The 24,811-nt window shown below is 37.5% G+C and overlaps 1 protein-coding gene across 8 annotated transcripts in view; it reads right to left on the bottom strand.

Annotated features, from left to right (window-relative positions):
* LOC127574263 (serine/threonine-protein kinase tousled-like 1) overlaps positions 1-24,811 on the bottom strand; it is a 118,882-nt gene that overhangs the window by 58,082 nt on the left and 35,989 nt on the right. For all 8 annotated transcript variants that reach the window (XM_052023144.1, XM_052023161.1, XM_052023153.1 and 5 more), the window contains exons 3-4: positions 13,364-13,476; positions 11,692-11,763 (exon numbers count right to left, since the gene is read on the bottom strand). In XM_052023144.1, the coding sequence (XP_051879104.1) occupies positions 11,692-11,763; positions 13,364-13,476 (185 nt within the window). The remainder of the gene's footprint in view (positions 1-11,691; positions 11,764-13,363; positions 13,477-24,811) is intronic.

Below are 24,811 nucleotides of genomic sequence, written 5' to 3'. Positions count from 1 at the left end.
ACTTGCACAAATCCACTTTGGAAAAAATACACCTTATAATTTACTGGCTAAAATTAGTGGTCCTCCTGTTGAGGGTCATGCAGAAGACAAACCCCAATCAGCAGTGTCATCTTTCTCCCTTGATATTCACGTGCTCAGACACCTTTTCAATCACAAGTGTGTACCACATCACTATACTACAGAACGTCTTGGTAAGCAGAGTTGCTGCAAAAGCTCGGTTGCTTTTGCAATAAAAAGACTTCATACTAAAATTTCCTTAGCTGCTTTCAACAAACAAAATGGTTTCTGCAAGACAGGTTAAAGTACAGCCTACTGCCTCACAGTGGCATTCACTTCACTTGTTCACAGCACTAAAATAAATACCAAAGAGGGGTCTGATTAAAATGTTGGCAGGAACTATTGAATTAAACAAGGGGCACAAAGATGGAACAGTTCAGATGGCAGCAGCAACCTAAATAACAAGCTCACAGTTAATCCCAGTTAGAATTTCAGAATTAAAGTTGACATAAAATGTCCCTTTGTAAAGCGTGTCAACTTGCTAATGTGAAGGAGCAGCTCTTCCTATTCTGTGTAGTGGTGCTTAACTGCTTCAAGGAACCAAAACACAACTTATATATTTCACAGCAGCAGAAAAAGATCCATAACAATCTCATCACCAACACCCCCACCTTAACGAGTCCAAAGTATGCTCTCAGGAATAAACCAATTGATGCCACAGATTTGTTTGAGCTTTAATGTCTGTGAATCTATCCCATCTAGATTTATCATGTTGTAATGTTAGTAAAACAATGCAGAAACATGCAATGTGACAGAACTACTGATGTTAACTAGTCAGTTTCCATACACAGGGCAGACTCCTGCTGCTGGTTCTTAAACTCAGGAATTGAACATATAATTTAAGATAGAGTGTTTTCTAAACTGAAACCCATATTAATTAAATTGATGTTAAAGGTATCATGTTATTATTCAAAGAGTAAAGCAGTACCGTGGTCAACACTTATTCTTTAAGTGACATTACCGAAGCAGATTATTTAATCTATGACATCTAATCCCTGGCTATCCATGAAATGGTACTTATTTGACCGTAAATTACTCTGCAATATCCTAATCTGTGATAAAATCATTCACTCTAACACTAACACCTATTTAAATAATGGTGGAACTGTAACTTTCCAGCCCACCTGGTCTTGTGCAAAGCAGTGGGCACATGCACATAATAAGAGAATCTAGTAAATAATATAATGAAACAAGTCCATTTGACACTTAATGAGAACCTGCACACTTGGTAATATGGCTACCTGGAAAAACTACTATTAATGCTTGCTTTCCTCTTTGTGCCCCTCCCTTCAGCAGACCAATGAAGTAATTATGCAGTGATACAGTATGATTGAACAGATATCAACTCAGACACAGGAAAGGAGTTAGACACAAGATCAAGGGAACAGTGGCTTTTAACACCACAGGCAGAGCTGCCAGAGTTCTTAAAAGGTGTGCAAATATTTTCATCCGTTATTCAAAAGTTTAAATTTCTTTTCTTCCATAGAGCAGAAACAACTGCTCTAAATTCTTACTGCAAATTTGTAACTGTTTTCATCATTAGAAAGAGACAAGGCAAAGGGACCACCATTAATCTTGTTGTATTCAACATTTGCCATCCTAGTCTGACTAAGTGGCTCAAGAGTACTTGCTTCTTTTCCCATGATTTTTTAAATGCAACATCCCATCCATTTCCATACATATCTTGCAGTTTCAAATGTATTTAGTCTAGCTTAGCATTTTATATTGGAGCTTTATGAGGTAGCTACAATTTAACTCATCTATTGTTTTCTCAGCAACATCATTCACATTAAGCTGCAGTTATAACATGTTCTTTTCTAGAATATGCCAAGATCAATCCCATTGAAAGAGGACCATGGATTAACAGATGTGTGTATCAATATTTTCTCCATTTTCAACTAGGGTATTATACTTGTTTCCAATCTGTCAGCATTTCTTCAGTGTCCACTGGTTTCTTGAGCTATAATTGCCAAGAGGTTTCACTAGTTTTTAAACCCAGTTATACATGTATGAGTTTATAAAATTATCTTTTACAGGGATTTTACAAGTTTCTAGAAAACACAGTAATGAAGAATGAATTAGAATTATCCCCTTAATAAAGGCCTTTAGGAATTAACTTCATTGTTATCATCTTCTTCAGTTACCTCATGTTTATATATAATTTTTCTGCCAATCTATTCTTCCAGAGTTACATTGCTAGAGAAATATTTTGACATGTTTAACATCTTTTTCAAACAGTTTATACAGCTTTATACACATCAGGTTATTTCTTCCTGCTGCAAAGCCAAATCTCAAAATTTAAAATTAAAATTAAATCTAAAATTAGACTGCAGTCAACAAGCAAAGCAGATTATGGGTAATGGGGGAGATCCTTAGACCAGATGGTAATGTTGAGATTCAAAATTCAAAAGGTGAAGTATTCATTACACAAAAGCAAGCAAGGTAGCAATAAATGCAGAGATGAAAAGCATATTAGAAATACTTGCATCGACTGCATCATTTCAGTAAAATGTTGAGTGATATAACATTGCCGGATATCAATTCAGGAAAAGCACGAGAAATAATGAATGGAGTAGAATGCAATGTACATACCAATATAACTCTAATACATTAATATCATGGTTAGCATGGATCAAATCTGCTTTTACTGTTTTTTTGCTAGTCGATCCTCCATCCTCCTCAGTGGCCGAGGTTATAGTGTTGAGATTAATATCTCTGCATGTTTAAAGGGAGCAAGTAACCTCAGGTTTCCATCAACTTGCACATTATTCTGGTTTGAAAATATATCAGAGTTTCCTCACTGTTGCTGGATTTAAATCCTGGAACTCCATATCCAACAGCACTGTGGGAGTATATTCATCACTAAGACTACAGTGATTCAAGAAGGTGGCTCACCAATTCCTCAAAGGGATTGATGTTAAACGCTGGCCTAGATAGCAGCACCCACATCCCAAACAATACAACTTTAAAAAATAAACAACTTCAATGTTACGGCCTTTTTATCTTGACATTTGTGTATCTTTATCCCCATTAGACACCCAGGATAGAATTACTGTTCATATGATTGTTCGGAATAAAAAACAATTTAAAAATGCAGGAAGAATAATCAAACATATCATACCACCCCACAATGTGTTAAACTTCTCTACCTGTTTTTAAACATTTTCCACCTTTTAGTGTTTACCAGATTAAAAATGACCATTCTCCAGCTAAGAGAAAACCAGCTTATTAAACTGCTTCCAGATCTGTTCAAAACAGGTATCAGCTATTTCAAGACAGTTACCTATAGAGAAAAACAAGTGGATCTTCATGTGCTGCTTTTCAAATTTTAAAACTGGGAAGTGGGAGAAAATCTGCACTTTGATTCTCAAAAAGGTAGTCAACTAACAAACTAAAATATCTTGATTGGAACCTTTACAACTAATTGAGGTAGCAGGAATAACCAATGCAGGAAAAACAACATAAATGCCCATTGTTGTTATAAATTGCGTTAATTCTTATGAATTGCACAAACTGCTTTCCATTTAGCTTGTGGGTACCTTTGCACAATAGGTTTCAACAGACTGGAATAAATCTTCATGGACAAATTAGTTAGGAACTAGTAATTTAGATTGGTTATCATTCATTTTGCAAGAAACTAAATTAAATGGCTCCTGATGGCTGGTTACATTATGACAGATACATTGATTGGGTCCCGAAATGGACCTTCCAAGTTGGTCAGAATATAAAGGTGAGAAGACACCTGACCTTGCATTTCTATTTAAATAAAAAATATGGATGTGAACAGTTTGTTCATCAGTATTTATTAAAAATGTATTTTAATGGAAACCTAACCCTTTTTTCTGTATAACCTTTAATGCAACTGTGATGCAATTCCATTATCTTCTTTCCAATCCAAACTTCAAGGTTTAACATATTTGAAGAAGTGTTAATTTTTCCTTGTATTTTTTTCTGAAAGGTCACTGACAAATGACTTTATATTTTGCAATGCAAATTAAATTTTAGATTAAAAAGACTGTGCTTCTCAGATACCAACACTGCATTTGATCTTCCACCTCCAGAACCACAGCTAAAGAACATCATCATTATATATTACACCATAATAGCCTATCTGAGCTCTTTCATGGAGGAGGTTACCAGGCAGATAAAGAAAAAAGATTTAAGGATATGCTCAAAGTTTCCTTGAAGAATTGTAACATCCCCATCAACTTCCAGGAGCCTCTGGACCATCATGACCAAAGTGGAAAAGGAGCATTCAAGACAGTATTGTGGGTTCTTAGGTGGCTAACAAAGCTTTTCCACAGATGGGGCAGGTAGTGACTGATAGACAAGTAGTTTCTGAAGTGGTGCGCTTGTTCCATTGCTTACGTGGGGCCTATGTGTACAGCTGATGCACAGGTATGAGATTCTCAGTATCACCCCACATACTCCTTTTCCTTCATCAACAAAAGGCTGAAATATTAATGCTGAAGTGTGTTTCACATTTACACTGAAGCAACTGGACGGGTTGGAGTGAAGAGCAGGGTTAGCAAAGAAAGCACAGTAAAACTTTGATAATCCGCTATTGTTCAGTATGTGGATTACCAGGTGTTGCTTGCTGCACTCCTTCTGACTTGCCAAGATCCCGTTCCCATATTCTCTTGCAACCTGTAGGGGCTCTGGTTTGTACTCTCTCCTTAAACTGACCATGGTACAGTGTGCTGTGCTTCCTTTAAACTTAATGGGTTCACTGCAAAAATTATAATACTGGGTAACATATTAAAAGGTGACTTAAAAATGTGCTGTGTATTAATTGGAAATGACATCAGATGGGCCAGAGAATCAGTGACAATATGCAGCACAAAAGTTGTAACTTGAGACCTGGTAGGTAGCATCTTTTAATCACTCAATTTAAACATTTAAATAAGTGATAAGTGTATTGTTCAAATGAATCTGCACTACCATCCAAATTAAACTGGTTTGAAAAACAAATAATTTTTCAATCACTATAAACAAATAGTGCCTTAAATGAATAACTATAACTGACACTGCTTTTCAATTCATAAGTAAAAAATGTTTAGATTATGAAAAGCATTTTCTAAAGTGCATAGAGCAACATCATTAAAACACTTATTTTCTTTCTGTTCCACACAAAATCAGTACTAGTAATAGATTTAAATTTCATTTAGGAAGTGTTTTGTTTATCAGCCGCACGTGTCTCAAATGTTTGCACATTTAGCTCCAATCCTTCGTAAAAGTTCATTCAGGTCTTCTGATACTTAACTAGCCGAAATCTTCTGTTTACTGGATTTAACCACCTTTTATTTGGTGATTGCCTTTAATGGCATGACTGTAATCAGTAAGAAGGCACAAAATAAAATGAAGTAAAAATACTGAAAACAACATACAGTATTCTATCAAAGTGCTTGGTTCTTAGCTGTCCTTCAATAACAATATTGCAGCTCAAGGTCATAAGAAAAAAGATACCAGACAAAGTTCAGAAACTAGCAAGTTGCAGCTTGTAAAGGACCTGCTTTCATGAAACAACATTTATCACGTTCATAATAAAATAATCAAACATGGGCCCCGAATGGAAAATGTCCAAAGGTCAATGGCATCTACTCATTCTGCAAATTTGCATATCCTTAGCATAAACATTGCCAATGTATCAGCCACGGACTACAGTTTGCAACACTGCTAATATAGTAGCCACAGAAGGAGAAGCCCCACTGGCATGCTAGGATTCTAGTCAACCATGGGAAATGTATTGACTGATTTAAAAAATATAGCGACTCACCAAAAAAAAATTTATGGACTAATACTAGTTTTAATGCTATCTAGTACAGATGAGAGGACCAGCCAATATCCCAGAATTGTACCTGCACTCTAGATCTAGCTGATAATGCACAGGATTGCTCAGTTATGCCTTGTTCAGTAAAAGCAGGACAAATCCAGTGTGGCTAATCAACAAAATGATGAAGGCTGTCGATCACAATGCTATCAAGCAGCAATTACATCCAATAATCTGCTCACTGATATCCAAGTTAGTTTTCATAATGATCTCTCAGCTCTAGACCTCATCACAGCCTTAATCCAAACATGGACCAAAGAGTGGAATTCCAGAAGTAAAATGAGAGCAACAGTCTTTGACAGCAGGGCAGCATTAGACTGTGGTGTCAGAAACTCTGGTAAAACTGTTCAATGGGCTTTAAGAGGGAAACATTCCAATAGCTTGGGTAATACCTCTCAAAGCGAGATGGCTGAGGTTATCAAAGGTCAATCATTCCATCCCATAACATTATTGCAGGGAGTTCCTCACGGCACTGTCTTCATTATAATCATCTTCAGCTTCTTCATCAATGACCTTATTTCCATCAAAATAACTGAAGTGAGAATGTTCACTGATGGTAGTACAATGTTCAATTCCATTTGCAATTCCTCAGCTAATGAAGCAGTCGATGCCTGGATACAGCAAAACCTAGACAACATTCAGGGTATGGACTGATAACTGACAATTAACTTTTGTGCTTCAAAAGCATCTAACAATGACCACATCCAAAAAAAGAGAATGCAACTACCCTTAATAATGATGCTACATCACTGCATTCCCCACCATCAACATTCTGAATGTCACCACTGACCAAAAACTCAGCTGTACTAGTTGTATGAACACTGTGGCTAAAAGAGCAGGTAAGATGCTGGCTAGCTGGTAGAGAGTGACTCACCAGCCAATGTTCTAAAACCTTTCCACCATCTACAAAGCACAAGCCATAAACATAATGGAATATTCTCCACTTGTATGGGTCAGTGCAGATCCAATAATATTTAAATTTGATGACATCTGTAACCAAACTGCCAGTTTAATTGTTATCCCATACACCACCCTAAGCCTTCACTCCTTCACCACCAGTGCACAGTGGCTCTAATGAGTACCATCTACAATCAGACAAACCCACGATTTCAAATCACTGAGGACAAGAACTTCAAGTGCATGGAAACACCAGCACTTGTATGTACCCCTCCAAGTTGCACACCATCCTGACTTGGAAATGTGTTGCCATTCATCTATCTCTGGGCCCAATTCTCAGAAATATCTACCCATCATTACTGAGGTTGTAGTTTCACCAAAAGAGGTGCAGTAGTTCAAGACTGTGGCTCAACACACCTTCTCAAGGGTAGTTAGGGATGGGCAATAAATGCTGGTCTCAAATGCAATGTCCTGATGCAAAAAAAATGTAAGTAAAAATTGTAATTTACCATTTAGTTTACACAAACTTTAATGGATAACACAGGCTGTCTTGGGTCAGAACATAATGCAAATCTCGAATGAACATTTTTGGTAAATAAAACTCATGCTCAGTTTTAGCTTGAATGTTATTATTACAAATTCAGCTCTGCTACTGAAACTGTCAATGTTCAAACAACATCAGCCTTCCTTCAAGTGAATCCCTCGTCTTTTACAACTTGGTGCCAAGGAACATTGTATATCATCTATCACCTAATATGTAACTTTGCCCACTTAAACAGTTTTAACTCCAAACTTATTTCCATATATTTACCATAACACCTTCTAACCAAAATGTTCTGCTTGCATGATAAGAAATCTTATGACAAATAAAGATAGATTCTAAAGAACATAACTGATCAGAAGTAGCAATTGTGGAAGGTATTAATAACATATCGTACAATGTTTCATATAATAGCACAAAATGAAAATTGTTCAATACCACCCTAAATAACAGACAACAGTTTCACTCAACTAATGCGCACAAACGTTTAAATGTCCTAGCTCAAATTCATCATCTGCCGCTGGTTCAAAGATCCTAATACTAATTCACAATTCCCAAACATGCAGGCCTAGAATTAAATTTATTAATAGTACTTAAACATTTTACACCAAGATTCAGTTAAGTATCTTTGTAATTATGTTAAATGTAGTTGAGCCACTGAGGTTTGCAAAGGCCTTAGCACATGTCCAAAGGAAGTAAGGAAATACAAGCTTGTTAGCTCCTGCTCCACCCATTCCCTCCACCTTTTTATACTGGCTATCTCCCCTCTATCTTTCAGTCCAGATGAAGGATCTCAACCCAAGACGTGGACTGTCCATTTCCCTCCATAGATGCTGCCTAACCTGCCGAGTTTCCCCAGCTTTTTGTGTGTTGCTCCAAAGGAAGCATAGCCGATACAGTGGTCGATGACAACAGCAAAATTCCAAGTTGGAACTTTGAAGACAAGAATGTAGTAAAAGCTCTTCCATGTAATGATGGGGAACTGTGGAACATAGTATCTTTGTAAAAGCCAAATGGCTACAAAAGTTTATTCACTTTTCAGGATCTGGAAACTAGTGGCAAGTAAAGCATTTATTATCCATCTCGAGAATGCGGTGGTAAGCTGTCTTTATGAGCCACTGCAATCCTTTTGGTAATGGTACTCTCACAGTGCTGTTGGTTCAGGAATTCTAATATTTAGATTAAGCAATAATATAGGATCAGTGTATAGGATATAGGATATTATTTTCACATCAGGATGGTGGCAAGGGTAGGTGGTTTGACTTTGACGAGATGATCATTACCTGGGACATTTGTGGTGCGAATAGTACTTGCCACTTATCTGCTCAAACCTGAATGCTGTCTAGGTCTTGCTGAATGTAGGAATGGACAGCTTCATTTGCTGAGGAGCTGCGAATGGAATGGAATTGAATCATCATTTCTGACTATGATGGAAGGAAGGTCATTGACGAAGCAGATGGCTGAGCCTAGGACAATGCTCTAAGAAATTCATGCAGCAGCTGACTGGGGTTGTGATGATCGAACCCCAACAACCACAACCAAAATCAGCATCCTTTGTGTGAGGAACATCCAAATTCTGGATCTTTTTTTTCTTGATGCCTGTTGATGTAAGTTTTACTGGGACTCTTTGATGCAACATTCATTCAAAGGCAATCACTCTCTCCTAGCCCCAGAAATGGAGATCTTTGACCAATGTTTAGGCCAAGGATTTGAGACATGAATAGTAGAGAGTAGTCCTGGCAACATCCATCTAGGCATCAGCGGGCAGGAGTGCAAGTGCTGCTTAACAACACTGTCGATGGCAATTTCCATCATTTTGCTACTGACTGAGAATAGACTGATCTGGCAACAATGAGTAATGTTGGATTTGTCTACTTTTGGTGAATAGGACACAGCTGGATATTTTTCCAATTGTGGGATAGATACCAGTTTTAAAACTGTACTGCATCAGCTTGCTTAGAGGTACGGCCAATTCCAGATCAATTTCAGGTCATCAGTTCTGCAATTGGGTGGTTGGGTGGTCCAAAAAGGCATCGCTGTATCCAGCGCTCTCAGTCATTTCTTAATATCACATGGAGTGAATTGAATTGGTTCGAGATTGGCTTCTGAGATGAAAATGGAGATGCATCATCTATTTAGCCCTTCTGGCTGAACATGGTGCAAGCACTTCTACCTAGTCTTTGGGCTTCACCATTGTGAAGGATGTGAACAATTTTGGAGCATCTCCCCTTTTCTGTTTAATTGTCGACCACCATTCACAAATAGATAAGATAGGATTGCAGAGCTTTGAGCTGATCGATAGCGAGGTGGATTAGCTCTATCTACTATGTAATTTACATACAAGCAAGCACAAATGCAACAAGCACAAAATACTGTAGTCCTGAACAAGGACCAGCCTTTCTACACAAAGCAACTCACAGGAATCCAGTGCCAACTGAAGCTTACTGTACCTATTCAGGTCCACAATTTGACCCAAGAAAAATATGCCTATACAAATGATAAATCATACTTGGGGCTAAAGAGGTCACATTATGCTTATCAATACCAAAATGATTTATTAAGATAGTGGGCTGTGTTTGGCCCATGGCATGATATCACTGCCACATGCACTCATCTAGTCAGGATGCAGAGGACCAATATTGCTGACCCCTCTGCACCCAGAAGTCAACAGAAGCATAGTAAGGACTTATAGGTAAGATGGCCTCAAGTGGCTGAGATCCTGTCACAAGAATGCCCTGTCAGCCTTTGACTGGATGCAAGGCCAGGCGCAATGTTTCACTCCCTTTTAAAGCTGAGACTGCAATTTCATGGTCAAAAGATATTTAAAGACTATTATAAATGGATTATTGGATGAAAACATTAAAAATTTGAAGATGAAAGAACCAAAACATTAACACAGGAACTTAAAACATTAAAATATTTTTTTTAAACAACTTACCTTTTTCCTTTTAATCTCTAGACCAGGAATCCCCAAAGGGGATTCATCCATCCATTCAAAAACCAACTATGAAGCATAACAATAGATATGCCATAAACTGTCACTCAGTAAGCCCCAGAGTTCTACAATCAGCTACATCTCTGAAACTTACTGGTATTAAGCCCCAGAGTTCTACAATCAGCTACATCTCTGGAACTTACCGAAAAATATCAGCCAGTTGGCATGATTGCCCAAATGCAAAGAAAAGCTGAAGTATCATCAGTAGTGCTGGCTTATCCAGAATAGTATCTGAGAGCTCGATCGCGCTACCAGATAAGGTAGCTCTGTGATTCACCCTTTGCTGCTAAATAACAGCTGCAATTTTACTATCACCTTGGCTAAGGTCATCAGCACCACTGCCACTAAATATCACTCCTAAAAAAAAGTTACATTAGTTACTACTTGGAAAACAAAAAAATCTAGCTCCATTTTCACCAATCATTGCCAAATTGGGTTCTTGAATAACACCATCTGAGCGAAGTCCTGAAAGGCACTAGCTACTAAACTAACAAAAATCCTAAAGACTGTGCAAGCAAGAAGTGATGGGAGCAGTGATTAGTACTAAAGTAACAAGGTAGCGACCATGTCAGGTTAGCAACACAAAGTCAATGGTAGGGAATATTCACAAGGGCAGAAAGAGAATGACCATCTTCTGTGCACAAATAATCTATTTTCAGTACAAAGAAATAAGTTCCGCTATTCACTCTTAGTTGCCAAGCCTTTTCCCTGCTTTTATTCCACAGACATAAAGGGGAACCACACATTTTTGGGAGGAGTAGATGAATTAAAGAAAAGATCATAGGAAACTAAGTCTTTTGCCTACAATATAAAAACACTGGGAGTAACAAATAAGAGGAACGAAATTGACTATGCAGAAGCCCTTAAAATCAAGTCATTGAGTTTCTATGAAGACCTGATTTACATACAGGTACTTCTCAATTCTGTAAATACTCTCAGATTTTCTATGATCATAAGTCTTAAATAGAGAACCGAAGATGACAAACATTAAGTCAGGAAGACCAAACAGAACAATGACAAGTCAAAGAGCTAGGTACAGAAGAAAGCAGAAAAGTAAATCTAACATCACAAAACCCAACCAAGCCTTTTAAAAAAATCTTTGTAGGTTTGCATCGCATCACAGTGACAATGAATAAGAAAAACACATGAATAAGCTTTAATTTGATATTTAAACCCGTAAAGAAATCTAGCCAAAGTGTTTCACTCTAGGTTGAAAGATGTTATTTTCAATTGTACTGCTGTTTGATATTATAACATTATCTTAAATAAATAAACACACTTCAAAGTCACCTTCCAAACCCAAATGTTAATTCTATTCAACAACCCACAAGTATACTACAAAAAGTACAGCTAAAATTAAACCATACATACCTCTGACTCTTTGTCACTTAATGATCCAAGACTTCCAAAACTATGGTTAGAACATTCATTATTTGTTAAAACCTGTTTTGAAAAGCAAATAACAAAAATGAATGGAAACCAGGATTAAACTGAGAATTTCAAAGACTTTTTTATTCCTCTCAGTCTTCATAAAAGTACCTTGATGTGAAACATTACCACTGCTTCTATCAACACAGATGCCTGATCTGCTGGGTACTTCTAGCAATTGCTGTTTTTATTTCATAATTCCAGTATTCACAGTATTTTGCTATTGCATTAGTATTAAAAAAAAATCTCTCATTAAGCAATTAGTCCACAATTATCTTCCACAGGGCTATACATTTTAAAAAAATAAGAGCCTTTACTAAAAATTATTATTAAACCTGTTTTACTTGAACCAAAAACTAGACAGGTTTTGCAGCCACTGATCTGACATTACAAACAAAACCATGCTATTTTCAGCTATCCTCCCTGCATAAAACATGAAAGTTTCTGTGTCTCAATACCTTCTGCTCTGTTAGGGGCTGATTATGTAAAAGGAACATCACATGGGGTGGCAAAAACTAGTCTCATCCACAAAATAAGGAAAAAAATTACCATCACCTAAGCAACATCACAAGCCCTAGATGGAACTATCAAATATTTAATCTTTTAAAAAACACTGGTTTCCAGAAGTTTAAGACATATAAAATTTTCAAAAAAAGTCTTTAATAAATCAAAACTTCCAAAGTCTTATATTATTGCATACTTATAATGATGCAAGAGGAAACTATCCAGCCTATCAGGTCCATGCAGGTTCCTAGGGCAGAAATCCCACGAGTCCCATTCGCCCTCTCCTTACTTCCTTGTAATCCTGCAATTTATTCTCTCAGCTCTGGCACCAACTTTGATTTCATCCTTTTTGTCAATAACCTGCACTGAGATACGAGTTACAGTCACCAACTAACTGCATCTTTGGGAGGAAACCCACATTGTCACAGAATCTGCACAGACAGCGTCTGTAGCCAGGAGTTGCAGCTGTGAGGGGCCACCACCAACTGCTGTCCCATTGTGCACCCAAGCCAAACTTTTAAAAATCTAAACATCTTTAAACACTATTTTTTAAAAATAATTAACAATTTTTTGAGATTCTAAATAATTTTTGGGGAAGATTTAAAGAGCAGTTCAAGCTAATAACTTATCCTAAGTTTAAATTTCTAAACTCCCATTTCCCTTCATTAACGTCAACATGCCATTAGCCTCTATCTTATCTGATCAGTCTCACAACCTTCTGCAGCAGTTATATTCCAAGCTTTCCTCCCTCACTGAACTCTTACGAAGTGGCCAGCATCAAAGACCAGTATGTTGGTTCACAATTAATAACTGATGTGAACCTCTTCTCAATTCACAAAATTGCTCTCAGTTTCATGGGATAATGATGGAGAATCCTGTCAATTCCGTTGTTATTTGTGCAAAAAATCTGGACTGTTATTAATTTTTGCTTTTTTAAAATTTATAATTTTTTTTTACAATACCATGCTTTATTCTTGTTGTATCTTTCAGAAAAATGGTTCATTTAGTTAAATACAAAGATAAACTGTGGTGATAAAAAATAGTTATTGCCAGGTTAAACAGGCAGATTGTTCCTTTACCTCAATACCTAATGACCTACTTCAGGACTTACTTTAGCTCCCGTGCTTCCACTTCCACTCCCAGTACTCACACCACCTGTAAACCTTGCTTCCAGCAACTCCTGCCGTCGAGGATCAAGGCTATGAAGCTCTTCCATTGCAGCACCTTCAAAGAAATCACATTAGGGATAAGTTACTTCATTTAATAAAAATGCTGATAGCACAATAATTTCGTCAAATAAATTTGCATTAAAATATCTTTATATTAAGGTTATAATACTAAACAAAAATGGGTGCAATTGTAAACAATGAAGTTAATTTCCTACATTCCAGTTTCTCTCTCCAAGACTTCCTATTACACTATTATTACTCCTTAACATACAAATAATATGACTGATCAAAACTTGTGACAAAAAATGTTAAAGGAATAAATGAATAAAACCTCACTGGCATCGTCCAACAAGCAGCACTGGATGAGCAGACTGTCCTATTAAATAGTGGGATGAACAAAGTTAACAACTGGATGAAAAACATGACTATTCCCTGGCCACACTACAAATCCGAACTCATTGAAAGTTGCTGTCTGTAACATAAATCACAATATTTGGTTCACTTTTTGCCCATAATCAAAATCCTACTTTATAATCGAGTAGATCTGCAAAGGGCATTTTGCAACAAGTCACCACGCTCTGGCGCCATATTTATCTCCTGGTTGAGCAATACCTCAAACTTAATTCTGTCATCCTTGTTTTCTTATCCTAACCCAGTGCCACCGTCATTGCCCTAGTGTTTCTTTGTGTTCCTTCAGCCTGAAATCTGTATGCTCCAAATCAAATGTCTTGCAGCTCCCCATTTTTTAATTCATTCTCCACTGAAAGCTGTACCTTGTGCCACTTAGTCTCTAACATTTTGTTTGCTGAAATTTGTTTGCCATTAAAGCTCTACTGTAGCACTACACGACAAATCTACTACAAATTCTACTTTGGGAATATACCACTGAATGCAAGAAAAATAAACTCAAACATGACAATGATGGAACTGAAAATATGTTGTTAATGGTGAAAAGAGAAAAGTGCTGCAGGTGTGAGAAATCTGAAATAAAAAACAAAATGCTGGAAACACTTGGCATGCCACACACCATCTATAGTGACAAAGGCAAAATTGGCATTTTGGGTAACAGACCAAGTGTTGCAACAGTTTGTTTTGATTTCAATTATGATAAGCATCTAAATTTAGAAAATACACTTGACAATTGAAATTAGGGAAGTCTTGCTTGAGACTGCAAACCATCAATAAGGGAAGTCAAAGTGTCAGACTTTTGCTTCACATCAATTATATACAGGTTCACAATTTCTTTCTAACCAGAGAAGTCTCACATCAATGGAAATTTAATATTATGGGTTAGTTGTTGGGCCAAAACTTCTAGGAATCCTACATTGACAACAGATCCTTAAAACCTACCATTAAGTTTTTCCATTAAGGATGCATAAATTTTCCCTTTAAACCATGTTTTACGACTTGGACAAAAATAACAAAAGTATACAGAGAAATCAGTACAATATCTTCTCAAATTTCAGTTTAAATATTTTCTTTCACTGCTAGAGCAGTATCTTACACACAACAGTTTTCAGCTGCTTCCTTCCATCATTTGGTCAGTAGTGGAGGTGTCACCTATAACACCACAACATTCACTTATGTTCAAAGCTCCTCAGGAAATTAAGCTGTTGGCACACAGAAAGGCCAAGACAATATGCAAGCACAGGATGATAAATAGCAAGTAACATCCTCACCATAAATGGCAGGCAGTGCTCATCTCCAACAAAGGGCAGTCTAACCAAGCAAACATGATATTCAAAAGGTATTCCCAAGATCAATTATCAAACTATCAGCATTCTTGGGGTCACCAAAGACCAGAATTTTAACTGGAATGTCAGATAAATACTTAGGTACAAGAGCTGGTACCTGTGACTCACCTTTGAAGCACCCAAAACCTTTCCATCAAAAGTGAAATGAAACACTATAAAGCTGACTGGACAAATACAGTTCCAACAACTCTTAAGGAGCCCATCACTATCCAGTACAAAGCAATGTACTTGCCTGATACCTTATTCACTCCCTTAATTATTCACAGTGACTTTCAACGACATACTGTGGCTGCAGTACGCAAAATCTACAAATAACATTACGGCATTACTGGAGGTCTTGGGTAATATGGAGAGGCTGGATAAGCTAGGGGTTCTTTCCCTGGAGCATAGGAGGTTGAGGAGTGACGAGCTTTATAAAATCATGGGGCAAAAATAAGGTGAATAAGTCAAAGTCTTTTCCCCAGGGTAGGGGAGTCCAAAACTAGAGGGCATAGACTTAAAATGAGAGGGTAAAGATTTAAAAAGGGAACTGAAGGGCAACTTTTTCCACACGCAGGGTGGTGAATAAATGGAACAAGCTGTCAGGGTACAATTACGACATTTAAAAAGGCACTTGGACAATGGGCCAGAGTCAAATGGGATTAGCTCAGTTAGGCAACTCGGTCAGCAGGAACAAGTTGGGCCGAAGGGCCCGCTTCCATGATGCGTAACTCTACGACTCTACAGCTCAAAACGTCTTGTTCAAAAGCATTTCCTAAACCTCTATCACCAAGAAGGACAAAGACAGCAGGCCAGTGCAAATGCTACCACCTGCAAGTTTGCCAAGTTGCACAATATCCTACCTTAGAAATATATCACTATTCCTTCATCTTCACTCAGTCCAAATCATATAACTTCCTACCCAATGGCACTGCAAGAATATCACCACCAATCAGACAGCAGTGGCTCACTACCACCTTCACACGCATAATTGAGAAGATCAATTAATGTTAGCCTTGCTAGTGATGCCCATAGTGTATTTTCTAAAAAAATTATAGAATATTTCATCAAGGTTCACAATGCTATCAATACTAAACATTATAATTGTTAGCTATGCCACTGAAGGAGCAATTCATCTCACATAGTTCGTATTTCGAATTGCCTAATGGAAGTGTGTTCTAAGCCCATGGAAGGTCAAACTAGTGAGAGAAGGGATGGTGATGAAAAGTAGTTAGCAGTTATGTACAACAGACCTTTTAAATGAATTAAAGTACAAACAGACATCACTTAAAAGTAAAGTACCTTATTTTTAAACAGAGGAAAACAATTTGAAATTGGAGTAAGCTCTTAGGCTCCTCATACCCAGTTTGTCATTCAGTAAGATCACAACTAATCTTGTACCTCAATACCACTTGCATTCACTCACTCCATTCGCCTTCATTCCCTTGAACACCAACTATCAAACTCTGACTTGAATAAACTCAGCGCCACAGCATCAACAACTCCTTGGGCAGAGAATTTCAAAGAATCATTCCCCTCGTGGTGAAGAGATTTCTTCATCTCTACTCTCAATGGCCAACTCCTTATTGAATTGAAACATGCCTTGCTTGCTGTATTGGGATTGGTTTATTATTGTCACTTGTCTTACACTGCAAGAATTTTGTACGTTTTAATGAGATCACCCATTGTTCTTGCAAACACAAATGCACACAGATCCAGTTTGCATTCTCTCTCATTGTAAAACATATTTCCAATCCCAGGAATCAATCTGGTGAACCTTCACTGCCCTCTGTTTATCTCAAGATTATCCTCTCTTAGGTAGGAAGGCCAGACCTGTACAAAGTATCCCATATGTAACCTTGCTAGGCCCTATATAATTACAGCGCTCTCTATTACTGTACTCTAATCTCCTTGCAATAATGGACAACATATCCTATAATGTCCTAATTGGGTGTACTTGCATGTTAACTTATAGTGAATCATGCACAAGGACAACCAAGACCTTTAGAACACCAATACCAAAATTCTTACCATTTAAAATATTCTACTTTCCTATCCAAGTGGATGCCCTCATGTTTTCCCTACATTATATTCCATTTATCATGTCCTTGTCCATTTACATAACCTGCCTATATCCTCCAAAATCTCACAGCATCCTCATTACCCACACTGCCATCCACCCTTGTGTCATCAAACCTGGATAAAATTACCCTTGATCACCTCACCCAAATCATTGATATGGATTGTGAACAGTTGGAGCCGCTGCACTAATCACTGCAAACACAATTAGACACAGCCTTCCAAATTGTAAATAGTTTGTTTATTCCAACTGTTTTTTTAATCTATTAAGCAAACCTCACTTCATGCCAGTGTATTACCCCCAATGCTTTACACTCTAATTTTGTTTAATAATCTCATGCAGCATTTTAGAGGCCCACAAAGTCCAAAAACACATCTAGTTTCCCCATCTATTCTACTGGTTACAACCTCAATAAGGCTCTACCAGATTTGTCAAACACAACTTCCACTCATAAATCCATTATGATTCATGCGATTGAATTTTTTCCAGTGCCATTACTTCCTTAATAATAGATTCCAGCATATCCCTTACAACTGATTCCCCTCTAAATTCTCTTTGTAGTCACAGCAGGATTTTACCTGTTTTTTTTACTTTGAAGATAGATGCTTGTTGTAAATTATGTATTAGTTCTTCAAATATTAGTCATACTTGTCATACCTCTTACTCTGGTTCCCCAATGTAACAGAGTCAATTCTGGCCTCGTGTCCAGAATTTGTCAAGATTTCTATTTTCAGACCCTTGTTATAGTCTGAACAAAATCACTTTCAATTCTTACATAAAATTCTATCATGTTATGTTCACTGCTTCTCAGAGGCTCCTAATCATCTACTGACTCTAATTACACAAAATTAGATCTAAATTAGTCTGTTGTATCATAGGCTCCTCAATATACAGAACTATAAAACCATCTCTTAAACATTTCATGAATTCATCCTGTACACAATGCCAATTTGGTTTGCCTAATCTATTTGTAAATTATCCCCAATGATTATAATATTACCATTGTTAAAGACACCTCTATCTTCCTGATTTCTACTATGTCCCGCATCACCAGTATTTAGGGTTCAACATACATGAATGCTTTCTGCCTCTTTGTTGGTTCCTGGCTCCACAAAACCAATTTTAGTTTTAGGTTGGAGCTAATTTCCTTCGCCTCCACTAATCTTTAATATCAGGATATGTCCATTCCTGATTCTGGTTTTTATCCATTTTGCTACCCAAGGTATTGCCACAAGAACCTGCAATATTGTTTGAACAAATTAAAGGAAGATCAAGTTGCTCCAGTTCATCTCTACACTTCTATAACTTCTTTTGTCAGAAAAATTCTACTCACAAAATTGGCACAACTTCTTCATTACGGCAAATAAATGAGGCCCAGTGAGACTGCAACCGGAATACTGTGTACAGTTTTTGTTCTCCCTACCTGATAAAAGATGTACATTATAGAGGAAGTACAGCTAAGATTCACTAGACTGGCTCCAGAAATAGTTTACTGTTTGAAGAGAGATCGACTATTCCCTAGATTTTAGAAGAAGCCAGGGTAATTCTTACAGGGTTCAATAGAGTGATAGATACCCTGGCTGAGCAGTCTAGAACCAAAGCTCAGTCTCAAAATAAGGGGTAGGCGGCTTAGGACTGAGAAATTTCTTCAGACAGATTGATGTATCTTTGAAATCTTCTACCATGCAGGGCTAATTAAGTAGAGTCAGAGCAATACAGCATGGATACAGGCCCTTCAGCCCAACCAGTCCATGCTGACCACAGTGCCCACCCAACTAGTCCCAGTTTCCTGCGTTCAGCCCATATCCCTCCAAGCTCCCTCCCTCCATGTACGCATCCAAGTGCTTCTTAAATGATACTCTTGTACATGCCTCAACCACTTCCTCTGGCAGCTCATTCCATATAGTCATGACCCTCTGCGAGAAAAAGCTGCCCCTCAGGTCCCTTTTAAATCTTTCTCCTCTCACCCTAAACCTATGCCCCCTAGTTTTGGACTCTCCTACCCTGGGGAAAATACTGTCACCATCCACTTTATCTATGCCTCTCATAACTTTAAACACCTCTATAAGGTCGCCCTCATTCTCCAACATTCCAAGGAATAAAGACCTAGCCTGGCTAACCTCCCCCCATAACTCAGGCCTTCTTGTCCTGGCAATGTCCTCATAAATCTTTTCTGCACCCTTTGCAGTTTAACCATGTCTTTTCTATAATAAGGTGACCAAAACTGTACATCATGCAGCCTCACCAATGACTTATAGAACTGCAACACAATGTCCCAACTCCTATTCTCAATGCACTGAGTGATGAAGGCCAGCGTATTAAATGCCTTTTTCACCATCCTTTCTACTTGTGACACTGCTTTCAATGAACTATGCACTTGTACTCCTAGTCCCTCTGTCCCATAACACTCCCTTGTGTCCTACCATTCATAGTATGTCCTACATTGGTTTCACTTTCCAAAATGTATCACCTCACACTTAACTGTATTGAAATCTATTTGCCACTCCTCAGCCCACTTCCCCAAATGATCAAGATTCTCCCATAATATACGATAACCTTCTTCACTATCAACAAGACCTAATTTCATGTCATCCACAAACTTACTGATCAAGCCTTATTCATTTGCATCCAAATCATTTAAATAATAAATAACAAGGGTCCCAACACCAAAACCAAGCAACACACCACTAGTCATCAATCTCCAGACTGAGAAACAACCTTCAACCAACGGCCTCTGCTTCCTGTCTCCAAGCCAATTTTGAATCCACCTATCTAACTCTCCCTAGATTCTATGGGACTTAACCCTCCAGACCAGCCTACCAAGTGGGACCTCATCGAAGCCCTTGCTAAAGTTCAAACAGACAATATCCACTGCCCTACCCTCATCTACCCTTTGGTTACCTTTTCAAAAAAAACTCAAAGATTCATTAAGCATGATTTTCCACGCACAAAGCCATGCTGACTCCTCCTAATCAGACTGTCTATCCAAATGCTAGTAGGTCCTGCCCCTCAGAATTCCCTTCAGTAACTTCCCTACCACTGATGTCAGGTTGGCCAGCCTGTAGTTCCCTGGTTTGTCCTTGCTACCTTTCTTAAACAATGGAATGGCATTGGCCACCTTCTAATCTTCGGGAACTTCACCAGTGGCTAACGATGAAGCAAATATCTCCGCAAGGGCCTCTGCAATTTCTTCTCTAGCCTTCCACAAAGTCCGAGGATGCACTCAGTCAGGTCCTGGGGACTTATCCACCTGAATGCACCACAAGGCTGCAAATACCTCCTCCCTGGTAACATGAACTCCAAAACGTCACCACTTGTTTCCCTTATCTCAACCATGATTTTCTCCTCAGTAAACACCAAGGAGAAATATTTGTTAAAAATCCCACCCATCTCCTGTGGCTCAAGACATAGGCAGCCCTGCTGATCTCTAAGGGAACCTACTCTCACCCTACTGAATGCAAGAGACTCTATGGAATAGCTAAACTGATTAACCTACTGGGTGTTGTTGAGATGAAAGAGACTTTGCATTTGCATTCTGCATTGAAGAAATAACACATAATGTATGAATCTATGGAGAAGGTAAAATCTGCACTTCTTTGAGGGCCTATAAGTAAGCTCCTGCTGTGCCAAAGGATTCTTATCACTAAATCACTGGAGAATGGTCATTAAACTCAGGATTTCCTCATTTACTTGAATCCCAAAACTTAATGACATGATGAGAAATGCCAGCAATTGTGTGTGGAACTCCAGCCAAAATCCATTAAAATCTTGGCCACTGTGTCCAGTTTTGCTCTCTTCATTTAATGGCTGATAGAGTTTTTCCAAAAGGAAGCAGAGGACTACCAAATTAATTTACCGAATAAAATATCTTAGTTGTCAAAAAGGGCTGAATATAAGCCTTTTTAAAAAAGGCCTACAAAAAACACATTAACACGTAACTAACAATTAAATACAACAAAATCAAAAGTTAAAAAAATAACTGATCAAATGTACCTCTTCCCTCCCAATCTCCAGGTGGGGAATCTGATCCTCATCAAGTCTGGCTGGCATAGGGTTGCAGAGGCAGATTCCCCAGCATGGCTGCAAATTCCTGTACAATTTATGTAGAATCCAGCAAAATAGCAGTAACACTTGTGGCAGCATGTGTCACTCAACTTGCCCCAGTCTTAGGCTGGGTAAAAAAAAAACCCTGAATATAAGTCACCTCTATTTGGTCCATTATCCAGTTTATCATTTATCTTTCGCTTCATAACACAACTGTATTATACAACTTTCCAGAAAAAATTTACTCACTATCTTCAAAATTAATTTCTATCAAAGCCAAAGCAGCAAACAGATTACAATGAACTGTGAACTAACTGTATCACCCATTTCTTACTTTCATGAATTTTGGTAGGATTACAAGTAATAAGGTACCACCATTTTGTCAAGGGAAGTACCCCTTTAGTTAGAGTTCAAAAACAAACATGAAATAGTGATCAGAGACACAAGAGATTGTCTGTATGTTGATGCAGTAGTGATCACAATGTTACCATAAACAGTAACATTCCTTCAAAGTCTGCAAACAAGCCTTTCGACAGGCCAGTTCCAGGTAGAATCCAATCAAGTTCTGTATTTAATCCTGAATGCATGATAAATTTATCATCCCCAACACATTTTGATCTGTCTTCTCTACTTATGGTTACAAGTGCCACAAACCACCTTCTGAGTGCTTCCCTGGATATTCCAAACTCATTAATTGAACCTCTTGATTAATCATGTGCATTTCAACATTCAATGGAAAGACTGGAAACAATTAATGCATGCTAAAGAATATTAATGATTTTCTCAATATTGTCTGGAGTTAAGTATGCATCTGAACATTCAGCAATTCCTCTGTCATATCCAAACTGATGGCAAGAAATGAATAATTCTTAAACTAAAAATGTCTCAACCAATGTGATAAAAAAAGCAATAACGTCAGACAATATGAATATCCATACTTTTGAAAACTTATCCCTGGTAATATTTCCTTCCTTCTCAAATATTACAAAAAAGGTATATTAAAAAATCCTACATGCAAATCAACTAAATGTATTACAGTATACATTTAAAGAAAATTTCATTCTAAGCAAAATGAAGTATTTGGATAAGTGACAAATGCTCTATAAAAGAATGCAAAAAAAACAAAGGTCATCTGATGAAAGATCATCAACTTGAAATGTTAACTGTTTCCCTTGCCACAGATACTGCTCAATTCTGCTCAGCATTTCTTTTTTTTTATTTTAACTTCCTAAAATTTCAAGGAGGCACCTTAAAGAGAGAGCAAGAGAGGGGAAAGACGTTTCAGAAGGGATACTCGGAGCTTGGAGAGCTGAAGATGTAGATACTAATGACAAGGCAATAAAAGTAAGGGATGTGCCTGAGGCTAAAAGTATGGCTGTGGTGATATCTAACTATTGCCTCTGTAAGATTACCAAGCTTCTTTCAGCATCTTCCTTGTTTATCTATCCAGGCAACTGCTTTCAAACTCAAGGGATAAAGATGGCACATAACCTGGCAGAAAAGCTGACAGCCAGAAATCACTGTCAGTAAGTAACCCCTGCTCAGTAAATATATCCCAATGATGCAAGTGTATGTTAAAAATAGCACTCAAGTTAAAGGTCTATATTTATGTTTAGGATATTCATTCTGTACCAATACAAAGATTGCACACAAAAGTCCACGAAGCATGTCATTCCATTTCTCCTGGCTGTGCCAAACCCCAAAAAATCTGTTCTTTAAATATGAAGTATAAAACTCAAAAGCAGTTATAAATCATTAACTTGATGAAAGTTGTTGAATATGCAATAGCCAGCAAGGAAACTGTCTGTCTGATAACACCCTGGTACAATGTCAAGTCGTACCTTGATACTAGTGACCATCAGGATCATATCATAAACCCATGATCTTAGTTCTACCTGTATCTAAATTAAGACTCTTGTGCCTATCTCCAATACCTACATTCAAATCTTTTTTAAAAGATCAATTTAACATGCAAGTGACTGCAGTTTCTTACTTTAATGCACAGTAAAATTATTAAATGCATAAAATATTGTATTGGCATTTAACAGCTATTGTATTTTCTTCAATACTTATTGAGCTGACCCAATTAAGTCAAAATCTTGAAATTTATTAGTTGCATGGTTTGAATAGTTGAACAGAAGTTGTAAATTCTCTAATAAATTATCTAAATGAATCATACAATGATACCTAGGCTATTTAATGACTAACTCACTCTCAGCCCTGCCAGCACACACTCATTTATCCACCCTCTCTCCCCAGCCCAGTCTACTTGAAGGCTGCTTCAAATTGCACCTTTAGCTCATATTGCCCATATAGCTCATATAGCTACCAACAGAAATTTGAGAGTGAATATCATTCACAAATTGTTTGCTGCACAATGTAGCAAAAATTCTAAGAAACACAACCCAACAGCAGAAATGACATAAAACAAATAAATTACAACTAAAGTAAAACTTTGCTGCCAGGCCATAAATCAGAAAATAATCGGGGGGGGTCATTAGAATAATTGTTTTTGGATTTTGTTTTTGTCCTTTTACTTTTTAACATTCTCATTTCACTACTGAGCTTCAAACAATGAGATTATCTTGATAATGTTCAAAAGATATGAAGAGAAAACTTAAATTTAAATTACTGGAGCAGCGTAGAACTAATCTTTGAGAAACAGCAGGTCAATACTGCCGTCCATCCCACTTACAGACTTTAACCTCCAAACCAAAACAATGAGCATTTTCCACTTCCTTCATTAGCTTTGGATGAATTATCCTTCTTCTGCATCTTTATTTCTTATTGAAATATCTTTATTGATAATTGTGAAACATTTCCTTAAAATGTCCACAGCTTATTCCATCAATTTATCTTTTAATCTATTTCCCTATTCACATATGCCAACATAACGATACAACTGCCTTTACATTAACACTAGCTTCAGATCAACTCCCAAACTGAACATAATGGGTACAAAAGGCAAAGCAAAGAAAAACTAATGGAACTTTAACTTTCATAGCATGTGGTATAGGAGACAAAGGTGTGGAAGTGTTCTAGTTATGCAAAGCACGAGTTGGAGCATATATGAAGTACTGTGTATAGTCCCTGGCATTCTATCTCAGAAAGAATATATTGACCTTGGAAGAAATGCGGCACAGATTTACCAGAATATTACCAGGACTCCAAGGATTAGTTTATGAGGAGAGATTACACAAACTAGACTCCAAATCCCTGCAATTTGGAGGATTAAAGGGTGATCTAATAGGCTTTCAGGATTTTTGAAAGTAACAGATAGAAGGGGGCGTAAAATCAGAGCCAGGCTCTTCAGGAGGGAATTAGAAAAGATTGCTAAGTGGAAAAGGTAAAAATAGGCATGGTACTCTGCAAAATAAAAAAGTAAATGAATAATTTTAAATCAGATTTTTTTTGTAGACAAAGACTTAAGATGGCCACTGGAGTTAACAAACAAATCAGCCTTGACCTCAAAGAGCAACAGAGACAAAGTGACGTTTGAATGGCCTAATCCTATTACGACTTTTAAAGGTAGT

The sequence above is a fragment of the Pristis pectinata genome, chromosome 1, assembly GCF_009764475.1.
Source record: "Pristis pectinata isolate sPriPec2 chromosome 1, sPriPec2.1.pri, whole genome shotgun sequence".
Taxonomy (NCBI): domain Eukaryota; kingdom Metazoa; phylum Chordata; class Chondrichthyes; order Rhinopristiformes; family Pristidae; genus Pristis; species Pristis pectinata.
This window is presented reverse-complemented; position numbering and strand designations above follow the sequence as displayed.